We start from the raw sequence: 17,260 nt of genomic DNA on the forward strand, positions 1-17,260 counted from the left end.
ACCGTACATCACACACACCGTACATCACACACCGTACATCACACACCGTACATCACACATCGTACATCGCACACCGTACATCACACACCGTACATCGCACACCGTACATCACGCATCACACACCGTACATCACACACCGTACATCACACACCGTACATCACACATCGTACATCACACACTGTACATCACACATCGTACATCACACATCGTACATCACACACCGCACATCACACCGTACATCACACACCGTACATCACACATCGTACATCACACCGTACATCACACACCGTACATCACACATCGTACATCACACACCGTACATCACACACCGTACATCACACATCACACACCGTACATCACACATCGTACATCACACCGTACATCACACACCGTACATCACACATCGTACATCACACATCGTACATCACACACCGCACATCACACACCGTACATCACACACCGCACATCACACACCGCACATCACACACCGCACATCACACATCGCACATCACACACCGTACATCACACACCGTACATCACACATCACACATCGTACATCACACATCGTACATCACACATCGTACATCACACACCGCACATCACACACCGCACATCACACACCGTACATCACACACCGTACATCGTACATCACACATCGTACATCACACATCGTACATCACACACCGCACATCACACACCGTACATCACACATCGTACATCACACATCGTACATCACACACCGCACATCACACATCGTACATCACACATCGTACATCACACACTGTACATCACACATCTTACATCACACATCGTACGTCACACACTGTACATCACACACCGTACGTCACACATCACACACCGTACATCACACACTGTACATCACACACCGTACGTCACACATCACACACCGTACATCATACACCGTACATCACACACCGTACATCGCACATCACACATTGTACATCACACACCGTACATCACACACCGTACATCACACACCGTACATCACGCATCGTACATCACGCATCGTACATCACACACCGTACATCACACATCACACATCGTACATCACACACCGTACATCACACATCGTACATCACACATCACACACCGTACATCACACATCACACATCGTACATCACGCATCGTACATCACACATCGTACATCACACACCGTACATCACACATCACACATCGTACATCACACACCGTACATCACACATCGTACATCACACATCACACATCGTACATCACGCATCGTACATCACACACCGTACATCACACATCGTACATCACACACCGTACATCACACACCGTACATCACACACCGTACATCACACACCGTACATCACACATCGTACATCACACACCGTACATCACACACCGTACATCACACATCGTACATCACACATCACACATCGTACATCACGCATCGTACATCACACATCGTACATCACACACCGTACATCACACACCGTACATCACACATCACACACCGTACATCACGCATCGTACATCACGCATCGTACATCACACATCGTACATCACACACCGTACATCACACATCACACATCGTACATCACACATCGTACATCACACATCGTACATCACACATCGTACATCACACACCGTACAACACACACCGTACATCACACATCATACATCACACATCGTACATCACACATCACACACCGTACATCACGCATCACACATCATACATCACACATTACAGATCATACAGCAGGTCCCAGCCAATGATTTATGACTGAGACCTGGTGTATCCAATCACAGCCCAGAGTCCTGTATCTACAAACCCCATGGGACTCTGCACACACATCAGTGATCTGGCTGTTTCTTCTTCCTGCAGAGGCAGACCTGTGAGTAGGAGCATATCACACACATGACACTTGGATCACAGTTAACCCCTTGATTGTCGCGTGTTGTGTCCCCCTTCCCAGCCGTGTCATTAGTACAGGAAGAGTGTGCAGTATTAGTGTCACCATTGATTTCAGTGTCAGTTATTGTCTCACCCCAGCCAGTGTCTGTTAGCGCCAGATTGCCCGCCACATTATCACAGCCCCATACAAGTCGCTAATCACAGTCATTACCAGAATACCTCATAGCTGCAGACATTCCGATATAACTTTCACACAGACCAGTCATATATGTACACTGATTGGGAATCTTTTATATTACTATTGATTCTATATTAGAATGTGGAAGATAATAGTGACTGGATCAAGGTCATACATGACCGGGCTGTCATGTACAGGAGGCGAAGACCCCTTCCATCCCGTGTGACCGGCCGATCTGAGACATATCATTTTAGTATCTCTGGAATGGCAGTGATCATTGGCCGCCAGTAAGGCTGCATTCACAACTGACCATTTTGTAGCTCGAAGCTCCAAAAAAGTTCCAACTTAGAAAACTGTTCTCTATGGTGCCTGTTCACACCTGATCGCATGAACGGGCACCATAGAGAACAACTGTTTTTTTAAGTTTGAGTGTTTTTGGAGCTTCGAGCTTCAAGCTACAAAACGCTCGAGTATAAATGCAGCCTAAGGGACTGAGTCTGAGAGGAACACTGGTAGGAGCAGCAGCTCAGTTCAGCTGTTACACTGGCCCCAGACACCCGGTATCTTTCTCTATCGTTTCTTCCTCCCCTCAGCTGGAGGATCATTCATGACATGCCGGCGTCCCACACAGAGAGAGTACTGGGCAGTTCTGCGCCCAGGTGCCCCTAGGTGGCAGTGCTGCGCCCAGGCGCCCCTAGGTGACAGTGCTGTGCCCAGGCGCCCCTAGGTGGCAGTGCTGCGCCCAGGCGCCCCTAGGTGGCAGTGCTGAGCGCAGGCGCCCCTAGGTGGCAGTGCTGAGCGCAGGCGCCCCTAGGTGGCAGTGCTGCGCCCAGGCGCCCCTAGGTGGCAGTGCTGCGCCCGGGTGCCCCTAGGTGGCAGTGCTGAGCCCAGGCGCCCCTAGGTGGCAGTGCTGAGCCCAGGCGCCCCTAGGTGGCAGTGCTGAGCCCAGGCGCCCCCAGGTGGCAGTGCTGTGCCCAGGCGCCCCCAGGTGGCTGTGCTGAGCCCAGGCACCCCTAGGTGGCAGCAGTGCTGCGCCCCTAGGTGGCAGTGCTGTGCCCAGGCACCCCTAGGTGGCCGCCTAGTGGAAGCACCGGCCCTGTGTATGAAGTGCAGACTTCTGTGTTCATTATGACTTCTCTGCTGAGTTTTCTGAAAATCCACTGAAGTCGGTCAGAATTCTGGGAAGTTCTGCGTTTGTGGTGACACAGATAGGTGGAGATGGTAGCCTTGTGTCCGGATTCCTGGCATCCATTCCCGGGGACACGGCTCCTCTCCAGAACGGGTTCCTCAGTCAGATGAATGGACTTTATCCTTCCATGAGATGTGGTCATGGAGGACCTCTGATGACCGGAATCTTCTATCCTTCCATCGTATCTCTCTACACTCCATACACAGAATAACAAATGTCTATATTTATCATTACAGAGAGACCGCCCACATTATCGGACATTATTGTGCATCCAATGAGAGTGGCAGCCAATCAGAAAGCCTCATTCAATGTAACAATATCTGGATTCTCCCCCCGAGACCTACAAATAAAATGGTTTAAGGAGTTCAGCACCTTCCCCCAATCTGAGGTGACAATATTGGATCCAGAGATCGGATCGGACGGTCTGTATAAATCTTCCAGCACGCTGGCCTTCACCCCGAAGATGGCCGATGATAAAACGTCCATCCGGTGTGAGGTGACACACAGTCAGTCCAAGACCGTCCGAGAGAAGAGATATACTCTGCACCTGACAGGTGAGATCCCCGTGTATCCTTCATATGTATGATGTGTTCATATGTCATTCATTGGACGAGTCCAGGGATAGGGATGTCCAGAGGGGGCGCTTCATCTACATCTGATCACCCTCAGCCAATAGGATTAGGTGGTGGATTCTTTAGATGAGTCCAGGGATAGGGCTGTCCAGAGAAGGGGCTCCATGTCCATGTTCCGGTGGAATGCAGACAGGAGGAGGAGAGCAGAAGGAGGAGGAGAACGGTGCTGGCCATGCCGCTTATCACAGAGGGAATAGTAGTCATGGGGAAAGGTGTTCTTATAGAGGACCTGTGTGGTGAAAGCAGACGACAACGGACCGACCATCACTGTCTCCTGTGATCTCCCTGCAGCTGATCTTTTCTCCATTACTGACTCTCCATGCCTTGTTCTGCACAATGTCTACATGGAGGCAGCCATCTTGGTGGAGGCAGGGCTTTTCTTCCTCAGGTCAGAGCTGCCCCCTGATGACGGCTAATCTGATGGCTGGAGGGGTAATGATAGAGGTGGAGGAAGCATAGATCCACGGAATGGGTGAAGCAAAAGCAGAGAGTTCCTCAGGTACAGCTTCCCCTCCAGAAAGCAGCACTGAAGTGACACCCAATCTGGTGAGACCAGCAGTCAGAGACAGCAGAGCCTTAGATGATCTCACACTGCAGATATACAGCTATGAGGATACAGAACAGGAAGTGCCCAGTAAGTGTGCTGCTGGTTGTAAGGAGGAGTTCAAACCAAAGGGCAGATTTCTCTGCTTATCTACAATTAACATTTCCTGACGTTCCCCATAAAACGGCAAATCTTTATCTTTGAGCTCAGGTCCACTTTGTCATGTCGTTGTGGCCCCAGACTATGGCCAGCCCCCAGGTCTCCCATCCTGCGGACACTGAGGGGGATGGGATTTATTTGGGGGTGATTTGGGGGCTCTGTGCCTTTGGGGTCTCTGATGTTAAGTTCAATGAACACCAGCTATACCTACACGGACTCCCACCCCTATACAAGGCATGTCTACCCTGTGAAAGGGAAGATGGCTATACTTACCTATTCTGGAGTCGCTCTGGTCCGGTCACATGATCTCCACACTGAAGCCGATACTGGAGAGGAGGGAGAGCAGACAACGTATGCCACATAGTAAGCCTATGGGTGATGTCATCATGCTGGCTCTGCACCTGTTGTCGCTGCCTCTATACTGATGCCGGTCATGTGACCGGACCGGAGTGCTGTCAGGGATCCGGGTATGACCAGAAGTGTGTGGACTGACACAGGGAAACGCAGGCTTCAGGTATAGTAAATAATATAATTTATTAAGACTAACAATACAAACGCAGCGCAATACTAAACATAACACAGTGCAAACAAACTGAACCAAACCTCCAACAGATAACAAACATACAAGAGTAGTCACGCAGGCCGGGTTGGTAGCAAACGGAGTACCAGGAGCAGGCGGGAGAGTGGTCAGGACTAGCCGAGGTTAGTACAGGCAGAGTTCAAGCAGAGTCAGGACAGCAGGAACAGGATCAGGAAACCAGGGCCAAGCGAACAGTACAACAAGGCACTGACTGCAGGTCTGGCCATCCTTTAAATACACCACCTGCAATCAGCCCAGGTGATGGCTAATTGCAGGAGTGAGCCTCTGGTTGTTGAGAGCACCCGCTGGCCAGACCTGGTACTGCAGCCCACAGGTGAGTCCCACCACTATTGGCAAGTCCATTCCTGACAGTACCCCCCCTCAAGGAGCGTCCTCAGGACGCTCCAAACAGTCCTAGCTGGGCAAAATGTTCCACCACCCAGGTCCGGTAACTGGCAGGATATCAAAGACTGGCACATCAGGGTGGGCACCAGACGGAGGCACATTGGGCTGGGCACCGAACGGAGGCACATTGGGCTGGGCACCGGACGGAGGCACATCGGGCTGGGAACCGGACGGAGGCACATCGGGCTGGGCACCGGACGGAGGCACATCGGGCTGGGCACAGGACAGAGGCACATCGGGCTGGGCACCGAACAAAGGCACATCGGGCTGGGCACCAGACGGAGGCACATCGGGCTGGGCACCGAGTGGAGGCACATCAGGCTGGGCACCGGACGGAGGCACATCGGGCTGGGCACCGGACGGAGGCACATCAGGCTGGACACCGGGGCACCAGGCGGAGCAGCGGGCACCGGGCCACCTGGCGGAGCAGCGGGCACCGGGCCACCTGGCAAGACAGCGGGCACCGAGTCATCTGGCAAGACAGCGGGCATCGAGTCATCTGGCAAGACAGCGGGCTCCTAGTCATCTGGCAAGACAGCAGGCTCCGAGTCATCTGGCAAGACAGCGGGCATCGGGTCGTCAAGTTCGACAGCAGGCACCGAGTGATCTGGCAAGACAGCGGGCACCGAGTCATCTGGTTCGACAGCGGGCACTGGGTCATCAGGCATTGGATCGTCTGGCTCGACAGCGGGCATCGGGTCACCAGGCATCAGGTCATCTGGCTCAACAGCTGGCATCGGGTCATCTGGCATTAGGTCATCTGGCTCGACAGCGGGCATCGGGTCATCATGCACGACAGTGGGCACTGGGTCATCAGGCATTGGATCGTCTGGCTCGACAGCGGGCATCGGGTCACCAGGTCATCTGGCTCGACAGCGGGCACCGAGTCACCTGGCATGATAGGATCATCAGGCTGGATCAGTTCATCAGGCTGGGTAGAGACATCAGGCTGAATCGTGGGCACCGAGGCACCAGGCTGCACCACGGAAGGCGGGTTCTCAGATGGCAGGCTGACCGGTTTGGATACTGGCAGGATGGTACTGGTTGGAAAGAATTTTCGCCTTTTCCTGGTTTTAGTTACTGGAGCACAGGAAGTAAGTGCAGGTTTGTAAGTGGATAGAGCAGCTGTAGGCAGAGAAGAGCTGGAGGATGGAACAGAGGAGGGAGCAGTTGCTACAGAGGACTTCTTTACAGGGTTAAAGGCAGGATAGGTGCAGCGAGTGGGAGCAGAGGACTGACATGCGGTAGATAGCAGAGTATACTGGGCTGTCACTGGGGGTGCTGTCGGGGATGCAGGAAGAGTGCCTTGAGTGGAGGAATGAAGTTGTAAGCTGACTGAGGCTGGGTGCAACAAGTCTGACCATGTTTGCAGTATGGGTTGAACAAAGCTGAGCTTACACAAAGCCTGTCTGACCAATGACTGCACTGCGTTTATACAATCTCTTAGTGTCTGTGGTGAACATGCAGCATAACGCTCCAAGAAGCAATCCACATCATCCTCTAATAACCATACCAGGGACTCTACCTGGTCTGCACTAAATGGTGGCAAAAAGTCATTCCTGCTTTCAGGGGCACCAGATGAAGCCAACTCTGCACAAACCTGAATCAAAGGTTGCACCTCAGAGAATTCTATGCCCTGATTTACTAGAACATGAGCGACCCGTATACATTCTAGCAGTTGATCCCGGGGATACTCCTTCAGAGTCTGATAAGCATATTCTCTGTCATCAAAGACCAGCAGAGACAAATACACCACCTCATCAGGATGCATCCTTCCCAGCAACAAGCCAAGATGGCTTCCCTGTGTAGCCACTTCTGGTCAGGATTGGCCTTGTTGTAATGTCAGGGATCCGGGTATGACCAGAGGTGTGTGGACTGACACAGGGAAACGCAGGCTTCAGGTATAGTAAATAATATAATTTATTAAGACAAACAATACAAACGCAGTGCAAAACTAAACAAACACAGTGCAAACAAACTAAACCAAACCTCCAACAGATAACAAACATACAAGAGTAGTCAGGCAGGCCGGGTTGGTAGCATACGGGCAAACGGAGTACCAGGAGCAGGCGGGAGAGTGGTCAGGACTAGCCGAGGTTAGTACAGGCAGAGTTCAAGCAGAGTCAGGACAGGAGTAACAGGATCAGGAAACCAGGGCCAAGCGAACAGTACAACAAGGCACTGACTGCAGGTCTGGCCATCCTTTAAATACACCACCTGCAATCAGCCCAGGTGATGGCTAATTGCAGGAGTGAGCCTCTGGTTGTTGAGAGCACCCGCTGGCCAGACCTGGTACTGCAGCCCACAAGGCAGGTGAGTCCCACCACTATTGGCAAGTCCATTCCTGACAAGTGCCCTCAGCTTAGGGGTAGATAAAATAGACTTAGAATGGGGTGGGAGGAGACTTAAGCTTGGTTGGGGTTTGACTGAACTTCCATTTTAATGCTATTGATGACGTCACCACGTAATAATTTACGTTTATTTTATTGGTAAATATTTCTCTTGTTTTATAGGAGATCCTAAGCAAGAAGAACCATCAAAGACCGGTAAGAATGAGTAAAAAATCACCCTAAGAACTGTAAATGTGATTTTCTTTCTTGTTCATTAAGGGACACAGGACATTGGGGTTATACTGCCACCTACAGGAGGAATTGGACACCAGCAAACAAAAAAACCAGAGACCAGCCTGATGAAACCCCTCCCACTCCCAACATGCCTTAGTTTTTACTAGTGTCCTAGGAGGATAGAGGCCTTTTCCCGGAAGGTTGAACCATTTAGTAATCAGTTTCTTCTTTGATGAAGACTCCACCCACTGCTTGGCCAAGTCTCTTCACACAGCTGTGGGCATATTCTCAGCTTTGGAGGCCGTACCCCTCTGGACCAGGACCGGCCGGAATGTGACCTTCATGCACTGGGTCATGCACTGGGCTCTGCATTTTGGTGCTTTCCCTTTGAGTTAGTTATCCGCAGACCCCACTCCAGGTCCAGAGCCGTGTCTCTGAGGTACCCATTTATGAGTATGCTGAGCACTGAGAGACACTTCTTTTCTTAGGACTTTTGGAAGCCATTACTGTTCCATTTTTCTGTTGCTTGCCATGGAAAGCAATAAAACTAGGAGGGACCGAGTGCTGAGTCGCTAGGTGTAGTGTTGTGTCGCACACTCTGCACTCTGTTTACTCCATTCAGCACCTTCCTAAGTGTAAGAGACATGCAGATCCACTAGTCCTTGCTGACTCCTGCAGTGACCTGGTCACCTCGGGCTGTTTGACCTCCGGTTTCCGAGCACTCAAGGTTTCACGTGGTATTGAGTGATGTTGTTACTGCCAAGAAGTGAATCGTTTCAGATCCCGAGCACAAGGGGAGCAGTCCCACGGTTTCAGGTTCCACCATTTCACAATCCCCTAACGGTTCTGGGGTGGCCTGCAGTGCCCTTCTTAAGGACCTGACAGCCTGGTAGGTTGTCCCTACTTTCCTTGGGAATTGGTGATATTATATCTGAGAAGTTGCAGGCATCTGCCATAGCTTCCAGGCTTACAGAGACTACTTTGGCTCCTATTAATGCTGTGCGTCTCAACTCAAAGCCCAACTGGGGGCACTGTGGCCTCCTGACACTGCGAGTGTTAAATGCTGGTTAGATCTACGGATGGCGTAATAAGCAGTAATAGCACCTTATTCCTCGCTCCAGAACCCTTCCTCTATGCTGTGTGATGGGTTCCCCTCAGCTTCTTCTCTCAGTTGCTCCAACAGTCACATCAAGTTTACTGCAGGACCAACAGTCCTGAATTGTATGTGAGGATGCCGAGGGCCCACCTACAGCCCAAAGCGCTGGAGATGAGAGATCACCAGTGACAAAGGGAGTGAAGAAAAAGGTAAGTATTACAGCCTCTACCCGTAAACGTAATGAGTATTTAAACCTTGCAGTGCAAGGGAGTCCCACTGCAAGGGTGTTTTTCAGGTAATTGCCGGAGTTCAGCCTTAAATATGGGAGAGCATCCTGTAGCTTCTACTAGCGCTGAGAATATTCTGGAATCCCTTAGAGGCCCTGAGACTTCAAACACTTTTGTGGTGCACACGCTACTCCAGGACAACCTGAATGGAGACTTAGAAGACTATTCACACCTAGCCCTAACTATGAGAACAACCTGCCTGCCTCCCTTTCCGTCTGATCCAACAACAGCTCAGGAGGAGACGGCTGATTCATAACTGCAGCTTGTCACAGCTGTGAGCACCTTCCCGGTGTACAGGAGGAGTACAGAGGGAGGGGGACGTGTTGTCCTCTGCACTTGTCTTGCCGATGCTTATCTCGGGAAAGAACTTACAGCTGAGGCAAGCTGCAGTTATGAATCAGATGTCTCCTCCTGAGCTGTTGTTGGATCAGCTGAGGTTGGGGGGGGGGGCAGGTTGGTACTCATAAGGGTTGAGGAGCACCTAGCAATATGGGACATACAGTTGCAAGAAAAAGTATGTGAACCCCTTGGGATTACGTGGAGTTTTGCATGAATTGGGCATAAAATGTGCTCTGAACGTCATCTAAGTCACAACAATAGAAGAACACAGTCTGCTGAACATAATACTATACAAACATTAGATGTTGCCATGGTTTCATTGCACATAACATGTAAACATTCACAGTGCAGGGAGGAAAAAGTATGTGAGGCCCTAGCTTAATGACTTCTCCCAGAGCTGATTGGAGCCAGGAGTGAGCCAACCTGGACTCCAATCAGTGTGATGATATTGGATGTGTTGCTGACACCTGTTTTGGGTTTACTGGTTTCAAGAAGCACTGTCTGATGTGAACCATGCCTCGCAGAAAAGAGCTCTCAGAAGACCTACCATCAAGAATTGTTGACTTGCATGAAGCTGGAAAGGGTTACAAAAGTATCTCCTTGAGCCTTGATGTTCCTGTGTCCACGGTAAGACAGACTGTCTACAAATGGAGAAAGTTTAGCACTGTTGCTACTCTCCCTAGGCGTGGTCGTCCTGTAAAAATGACTGCAAGAGCACAGCGCAGAATGCTGCATGAGGTAAAGAAGAATCCCAGAGTGTCAGCTAAAGACCTACAGAAATCTCTGGCACATGCTAACATTTTTGTTGACACATCTACAATAAGGAAAACATGAAACAAGAATGGAGTACATGGGAGGACACCACGGAGGAAGCCATTGCTGGCCAAAAAGAAGATTGCAGCACGTTTGAAGTTTGCAAAAGAGCACCTGGATGTTCCACAGCACTACTGGCAGAATATACTGCAGACAGATGACACCAAGATTGAGTTGTTTGGGAAGAACACACAACACTATGTGTGGAGAAAAAAAGGCACAGCACACCAACATCAAAACCTCATCCCCACTGTGAAACATGGCGAAGGGAGCATCATGGTTTGGGGCTGCTTTGCTGCCTCAGGGCCTGGACGGATTGTTGTCATTGATGGGAAAATGAATTCCAGAGTTTATCAAGACATTTTGCAGGAAAACGTACGACCATCTGTCCGCCAACTGAAGCTCCGCAGAGGATGGGTGATGCAACAGGACAATGACCCAAAGCATACAAGTCATTCAACAAAACAATGGCTGCAACAGCACAGAATACGCCTTCTGGAGTGGCCCAGTCAGAGTCCTGACCTCAACCCCATTGAAATGCTGTGGCATGACCTTAAGAGAGCGATTCACACCAGACATCCCAAGAATATTGCTACACTGAAACAGTTTTGTGAAGAGGAGTGGTCCAAAATGACTCCAGATCGTTGTGCAGGTCTGATCTGCAACTACAGGAAACGTTTGGTTGAGGTTATTGCTGCCAAAGGAGGGTCAACCAGTTATTAAGTCCAAAGGTTCACATACTTTTTCCTCCCTGCACTGTGAATGTTTACATGTTATGTGCAATTAAACCATGGCAACGTCTAATGTTTGTGTAGTATTATGTTCAGCAGACGGTGTTCTTCTATTGTTGTGACTTAGATGACGTTCAGAGCACATTTTATGCCCAATTCATGCAAAACTCCACGTAATCCCAAGGGGTTCACATACTTTTTCTTGCAACTGTATACTACATGTACTCATAAGGGACAGAACTGTAATCAATGATGCTGATCGATACTTAGGGGGTTATATTCCCAAACCAGATTTAATGTTTTTAATGCAGAATCTTTCTTTCGCGAGCCGTACAAAGCAGCTGATAAATGTTCACAAAGCCAAGAATTTCGCCATCTTGCTTCCCAAACGATTGGTTCCCTAAAGTGAGCACATTCTTACCTGTGCAGTGCAAACCAACATGTTCCCCCTCCCCCACCTCAGAAGCACATACTCTCCTTCCCTCCCCCACCTCCTCACTCAGCCGCCAGCAGCAGAAGCCATATAAGCTCCGAGGCCTTTAAGTCGTAGTATACACTCCCCCCATGTGACAGCTCTGGTCCTTGGTGATTGGCCCAACACTACCACATGGAGTGGGTCACATGCTCTTCCATCCCTGGAAGTACAGGTTGTTCTGCACCCCCTGGTGGGGAGTGGAGTAAAGGTGAGAGTGTGCTGCTGGGGAAGGAGGGGGTTGAAGAGAAGCTGAGTATGGTACCTGACATCAGACCCATCATGGCTGGCTCACCAATAATGACAATGTTTTTCCCTCCACAGGACCGCAGAAGAAGTTCCATATACGGGAGATTAAATGTGTGACGGAGCGCCCCCGGGTGGGGGAGGAGGTCACTCTTGTAGCATACATTGAAGAGTGTCAGGCGGACAGTGCGGAGTTCTCCTGGTATACAGGAATGTATTCTATTGATGGAGAAATAGAGAACAGACAGGACGGCACCAACTGTACATCCACCGTCACCTTCACACCGGAGGAATCAGACTGTCCAATCAAATTGGAGGTGTTTTATAATTATCAGACTATAGAGGGATCCTTGAGACTGCCACTGGTGTGAAGACCAGATCCGAGGAGGGAGTCATATCTTCCTATTAATGGTGGACATCTGACCATGTGAGGACGAGATCTGAGGAGGGATTCATATCTTCCTATTAATGGCGGACATCTGACCATGTGAGGACGATAGCTGAGAAGGAACTCATAACTTCCTATTAATGGCGGACATCTGACCATGTGAGGACGAGATCTGGGGAGGGATTCATATCTTCCTGATAATGGCAGACATCTTACCATGTGAGGACGAGATCTGGGGAGGGATTCATATCTTTCCATTAATGGCGGTCATCTGACCATGTGAGGACGAGATCCTAGGAAGGAGCCATATCTTCCTATTAATGGCAGACATCTTACCATGTGAGGACGAGATCTGGGGAGGGATTCATATCTTTCCATTAATGGTGGTCATCTGACTGTCTGAGGACGGGATCCAGTGAGGGACTCATATCTTCCTGTCAATGGCGGTCATCTGAATGGGTGAGCGCTGTCTGGGTGGGGATTGACATCAAGTGTTCAGAGACAAGTCAGGTCTCCGTCTCTCTGTACTTCCATATCAGGGACAATATTAAATGTACATTCAGTGAGGACCTCTTCTGAATCTTTATTGCGACATGTACTTCAGACTAATAACATTTTAAATCACTTATATACATATAAAGATTTCTCCTCTGGTTATCTGAGTGTCAGAGAATATGGCTGAATGTTGAAATCAGGCTGTAAGAGTTTACTGTACATCAGGTGTGTTTCCTCTCCTAGGAGCCCCAATACACATCATTTCATGTATATGAAGCTCAGCTTCTTCCATCTCCTTACATCTTCTCCCATCTCCATCCATATCCTCCCATCTCCATCCATATCCTCCCATCTCCATCCATATCCTCCCATCTCCATCCATATCCTCCCATCTCCTTCCATCTCCTCCAATCTCCTTCCATCTTCTCCCATCGCCTTCCATCTCCTTACATCTTCTCCCATCTCCTCCCATTTCCTTACATCTTCTCCAATCTCCTCCCATCTCCTTACATCTTCTCCAATCTCCTTCCATCTCCTTAAATCTCCTTCCATCTCCTTCCATGGCCTCCCATCTCATTACATCTTCTCCCATCTCATTACATCTTCTCCCATCTCCTTCCATGTCCTCCCATCTCCTTACATCTTCTCCCATCTCCTTACATCTTCTCCCATCTCCTTACATCTTCTCCCATCTCCATCTCCTTCCATCTCCTCCCATCTCCTTCCATGTCCTCCCATCTCCTCCCATCTCCATATATCTCCTCCCATCGCCTTCCATCTCTTCATCTCATTACATCTTCTCCCATCTCCTCCCATCTCCTTATATCTTTTCCCATCTCCTTCCATCTCCTCCCATCTCATTACATCTTCTCCCATCTCCTTCCATGTCCCCCCATCTCCTTCCATCGCCTTCCATCTCCTCATCTCATTACATCTTCTCCCATCTCCTCCCATCTCCTTATATCTTTTCCCATCTCCTCCCATCTCATTACATCTTCTCCCATCTCCTCCCATCTCCTTATATCTTTTCCCATCTCCTTCCATCTCCTCCCATCTCATTACATCTTCTCCCATCTCCTTCCATGTCCCCCCATCTCCTTCCATCGCCTTCCATCTCCTCATCTCATTACATCTTCTCCCATCTCCTCCCATCTCCTTATATCTTTTCCCATCTCCTCCCATCTCATTACATCTTCTCCCATCTCCTTCCATCTCCTTCCATCTCCTTCCATCTCCTTCCATCTCCTCCCATCTCCTTCCATCTCCTCCCATCTCCTTCCATCTCCTCCCATCTCCTTCCATCTCCTCCCATCTCCTTACATCATCTCCCATCTTCTCCCATCTCCTTACATCTCCTTCCATCTCCTTCCATCTCCTCCCATTTCCTTCCATCTATATCCTCCCATCTCCTCCCATCTCCTTCCATCTCCTCCCATCTCCTCCCACACATCATAAAATGATTATTATACGGGATTTATGTAGCGCCAACAGTTTGCACAGCACTTTACAATGTGAGGGCAGACAGTACAGTTACAATACAATTGAATACAGGAGGAATCTGAGGGCCCGGCTCATAGAGCTCACAATCTAAGAGGGAGGGACAGGAGATGCAAAAGGTAATAACTGGGGGGGATGAACTGTTGGAGAAAATAAAGTACAGATGTTAGGTGGGGGCAGGGTAGGCTTCTCTGAAGAGAAAGGGTTTTCAGGGATCGCCTAAAAGTGGACAGAGTAGGAGATAGTCAGACAGATTGGGGTATGGAGTTCCATAGGATGGGAGAGGCTCTGGGGAAGTCCAGGAGGCAGAAATGGGAGGGGGTTACATGGAAACTAGAGAGCAGGAGGTCTTGGAAGAAATTAAGAGAATGATTTGGTTGGTATTTTGAGACTAGGTTAGTGATGTTGCTGAGAATTTAATGTGTTGGGTGAGTGGCACCAATGATTGGATTGGCAGAGAGGGGTGGAGGACACTGAATGGAGGTCAGTGGAGGGATTGGCAGAGAGGGGTGGAGGACACTGAATGGAGGTCAGTGGAGGGATTGGCAGAGGGGGGTGGAGGACACTGAATGGAGGCCAGTGGAGGGATTGGCAGAGAGGAGTGGAGGATACTAAATGGAGGTCGGTGGAAGGATTGGCAGAGAGGGGTGGAGGACACTAAATGGAGGCCAGTGGAGGGATTGGCAGAGAGGAGCGGAGGACACTGAATGGAGGCCAGTGGAGGGATTGGCAGAGAGGGGTGGAGGACACTGAGCAGAGGCCAGTGGAGGGATTGGCAGAGAGGGGTGGAGGATACTAAATGGAGGTCGATGGAAGAATTGGCAGAGAGGGGTGGAGGACACTGAATGGAGGTCAGTGGAGGGATTGGCAGAGAGGGGTGGAGGATACTAAAAGGAGGTCGGTGGAAGGATTGGCAGAGAGGGGTGGAGGACACTGAATGGAGGCCAGTGGAGGTCTTGGCAGAGAGGGGTGGAGGACACTGAGTGGAGGCCAGTGGGGGAATTGGCAGAGGGGGGTGGAGGACACTGAATGGAGGCCAGTGAAGGGATTGGCAGAGAGGGGTGGAGGACACTGAGTGGAGGCCAGTGAAGGGATTGGCAGAGATGGTTGGAGGACACTGAATGGAGGCCAGTGGAGGGATTAGCAGAGAGGGGTGGAGGACACTGGAGGTCAGTGGAGGGATTGGCAGAGGGGGATGAAGGACACTGAGCGAAGGCCAGTGGAGGGATTGGCAGAGAAGGGTGGAGGATACTGAATGGAGGCCAGTGGAGGGATTGGCAGAGAGGGGTGGAGGACACTGAGCGGTTCGTAAGGTGGATGAGCCTGGTAGCAGCAGTCATGATGGACTGGAGGACATGAGTCCAAGGTGGGGAAGAGCTACCGAGTACAGCGAGCGATGTGTCTTCTGCGGTATGGTGGCGGGGGCTCATCTGTGGATATTCCAGGGTTCAGACTGAAGAGAAGGTAAGAGAACAATGACCCCCCCCCCATACCGCTGGAAGTATAAGAATTGTTCTTATGGCTAAATTGTTTGAGAAATCAGCCGATAATAAATATTTCATGCTATGGGTTCCACCAATCTTCATGTAAGGATTGCTATGTTGGTGACGTCAGCATGCTGGACATTATCTGGAGAATCCACCCCCAAGCAGCAGCAGTGATATGATGGAGGCATTGGAGGCGGAGTCTGAGTCAGGTAGTAAAACGCCCAACCAGAGGAGACCATATCCTAGACCTGGAACTGACAGATGGGGATCAATTGGCCGATGCTGAGGCAGCAGAAAAGTTGTGCTCTAATGTTCATCACTGTCTATGGTTTGATTGGACATAAACTGAAGATTCATATACAAAGATAAAAACCTTTCAAAAAGGGCAAATTGGGCTAAAATGGGAAAATTCCAAAAAATAAAAGATTGTGAGTAAAGTAGTGAAAGTCAGTGCTAAGTGAGGACTATTGAGGACTACCATCCTGGAGGCAACTGGATTGTCAGGAAAATTAGTAAGAGGAATCAGAAGATAAAACAACTGCAGTCCTCTATGAAGGTATGTAGGAGAGTAAAGAGGAATATCCGGGATCTACAGCAGAAGATACGAGGAACCCAACAATGTACCTGACAGAGAAGACAGACAAAAGGAGGCCAAACACATCCGAGCTGCTACATCACAGAAAGAGAAAGATATGGGATCACAAAACTAGAGGGGTCACCGGCGGGAGGAAGGAGGTCCTGATTCCTCTATATAGATCCTATCACTAGAGGGGTCACCGGCGGGACGAAGGAGGTCCTGATTCCTCTATATAGATATATCACTAGAGGGGTCACCGGCAGGAGGAAGGAGGTCCTGATTCCCCTATATAGATCAATCACTAGAGGGGTCACCGGCAGGAGGAAGGAGGTCCTGATTCCTCTATATAGATCTATATATCACTAGAGGGGTCACCGGCAGGAGGAAGGAGGTCCTGATTCCTCTATATAGATATATCACTAGAGGGGTCACCGGCAGGAGGAAGGAGGTCCTGATTCCTCTATATAGATATATCACTAGAGGGGTCACCGGCAGGAGGAAGGAGGTCCTGATTCCTCTATATAGATCCTGTCACTAGAGGGGTCACCGGCAGGAGGAAGGAGGTCCTGATTCCTCTATATAGATCTATCACTAGAGGGGTCACCGGCAGGAGGAAGGAGGTCCTGATTCCTCTATATAGATCCTATCACTAGAGGGGTCACCGGCAGGAGGAAGGAGGTCCTG

General features: G+C 49.9%; 1 protein-coding gene across 1 annotated transcript in view; it reads left to right on the forward strand.

The window, feature by feature from the left end:
* Window positions 1–13,089, forward strand: part of LOC149432295 (hemicentin-1-like) — a 64,006-nt gene extending 50,917 nt beyond the window's left edge. The window contains exons 10-12 of the mRNA XM_089665278.1: window positions 3,501–3,818; window positions 8,098–8,130; window positions 12,211–13,089. Of these exons, the coding sequence (XP_089521404.1) occupies window positions 3,501–3,818; window positions 8,098–8,130; window positions 12,211–12,503 (644 nt within the window). The 3' untranslated portion in view covers window positions 12,504–13,089. The remainder of the gene's footprint in view (window positions 1–3,500; window positions 3,819–8,097; window positions 8,131–12,210) is intronic.
* Window positions 13,090–17,260: the final 4,171 nt, after the last annotated feature.

This window comes from Staurois parvus, unplaced genomic scaffold, assembly GCF_062004578.1.
Source record: "Staurois parvus isolate SC_StPar_1 unplaced genomic scaffold, SC_StPar_1.0 ptg002173l, whole genome shotgun sequence".
In the NCBI taxonomy this organism is placed as follows: domain Eukaryota; kingdom Metazoa; phylum Chordata; class Amphibia; order Anura; family Ranidae; genus Staurois; species Staurois parvus.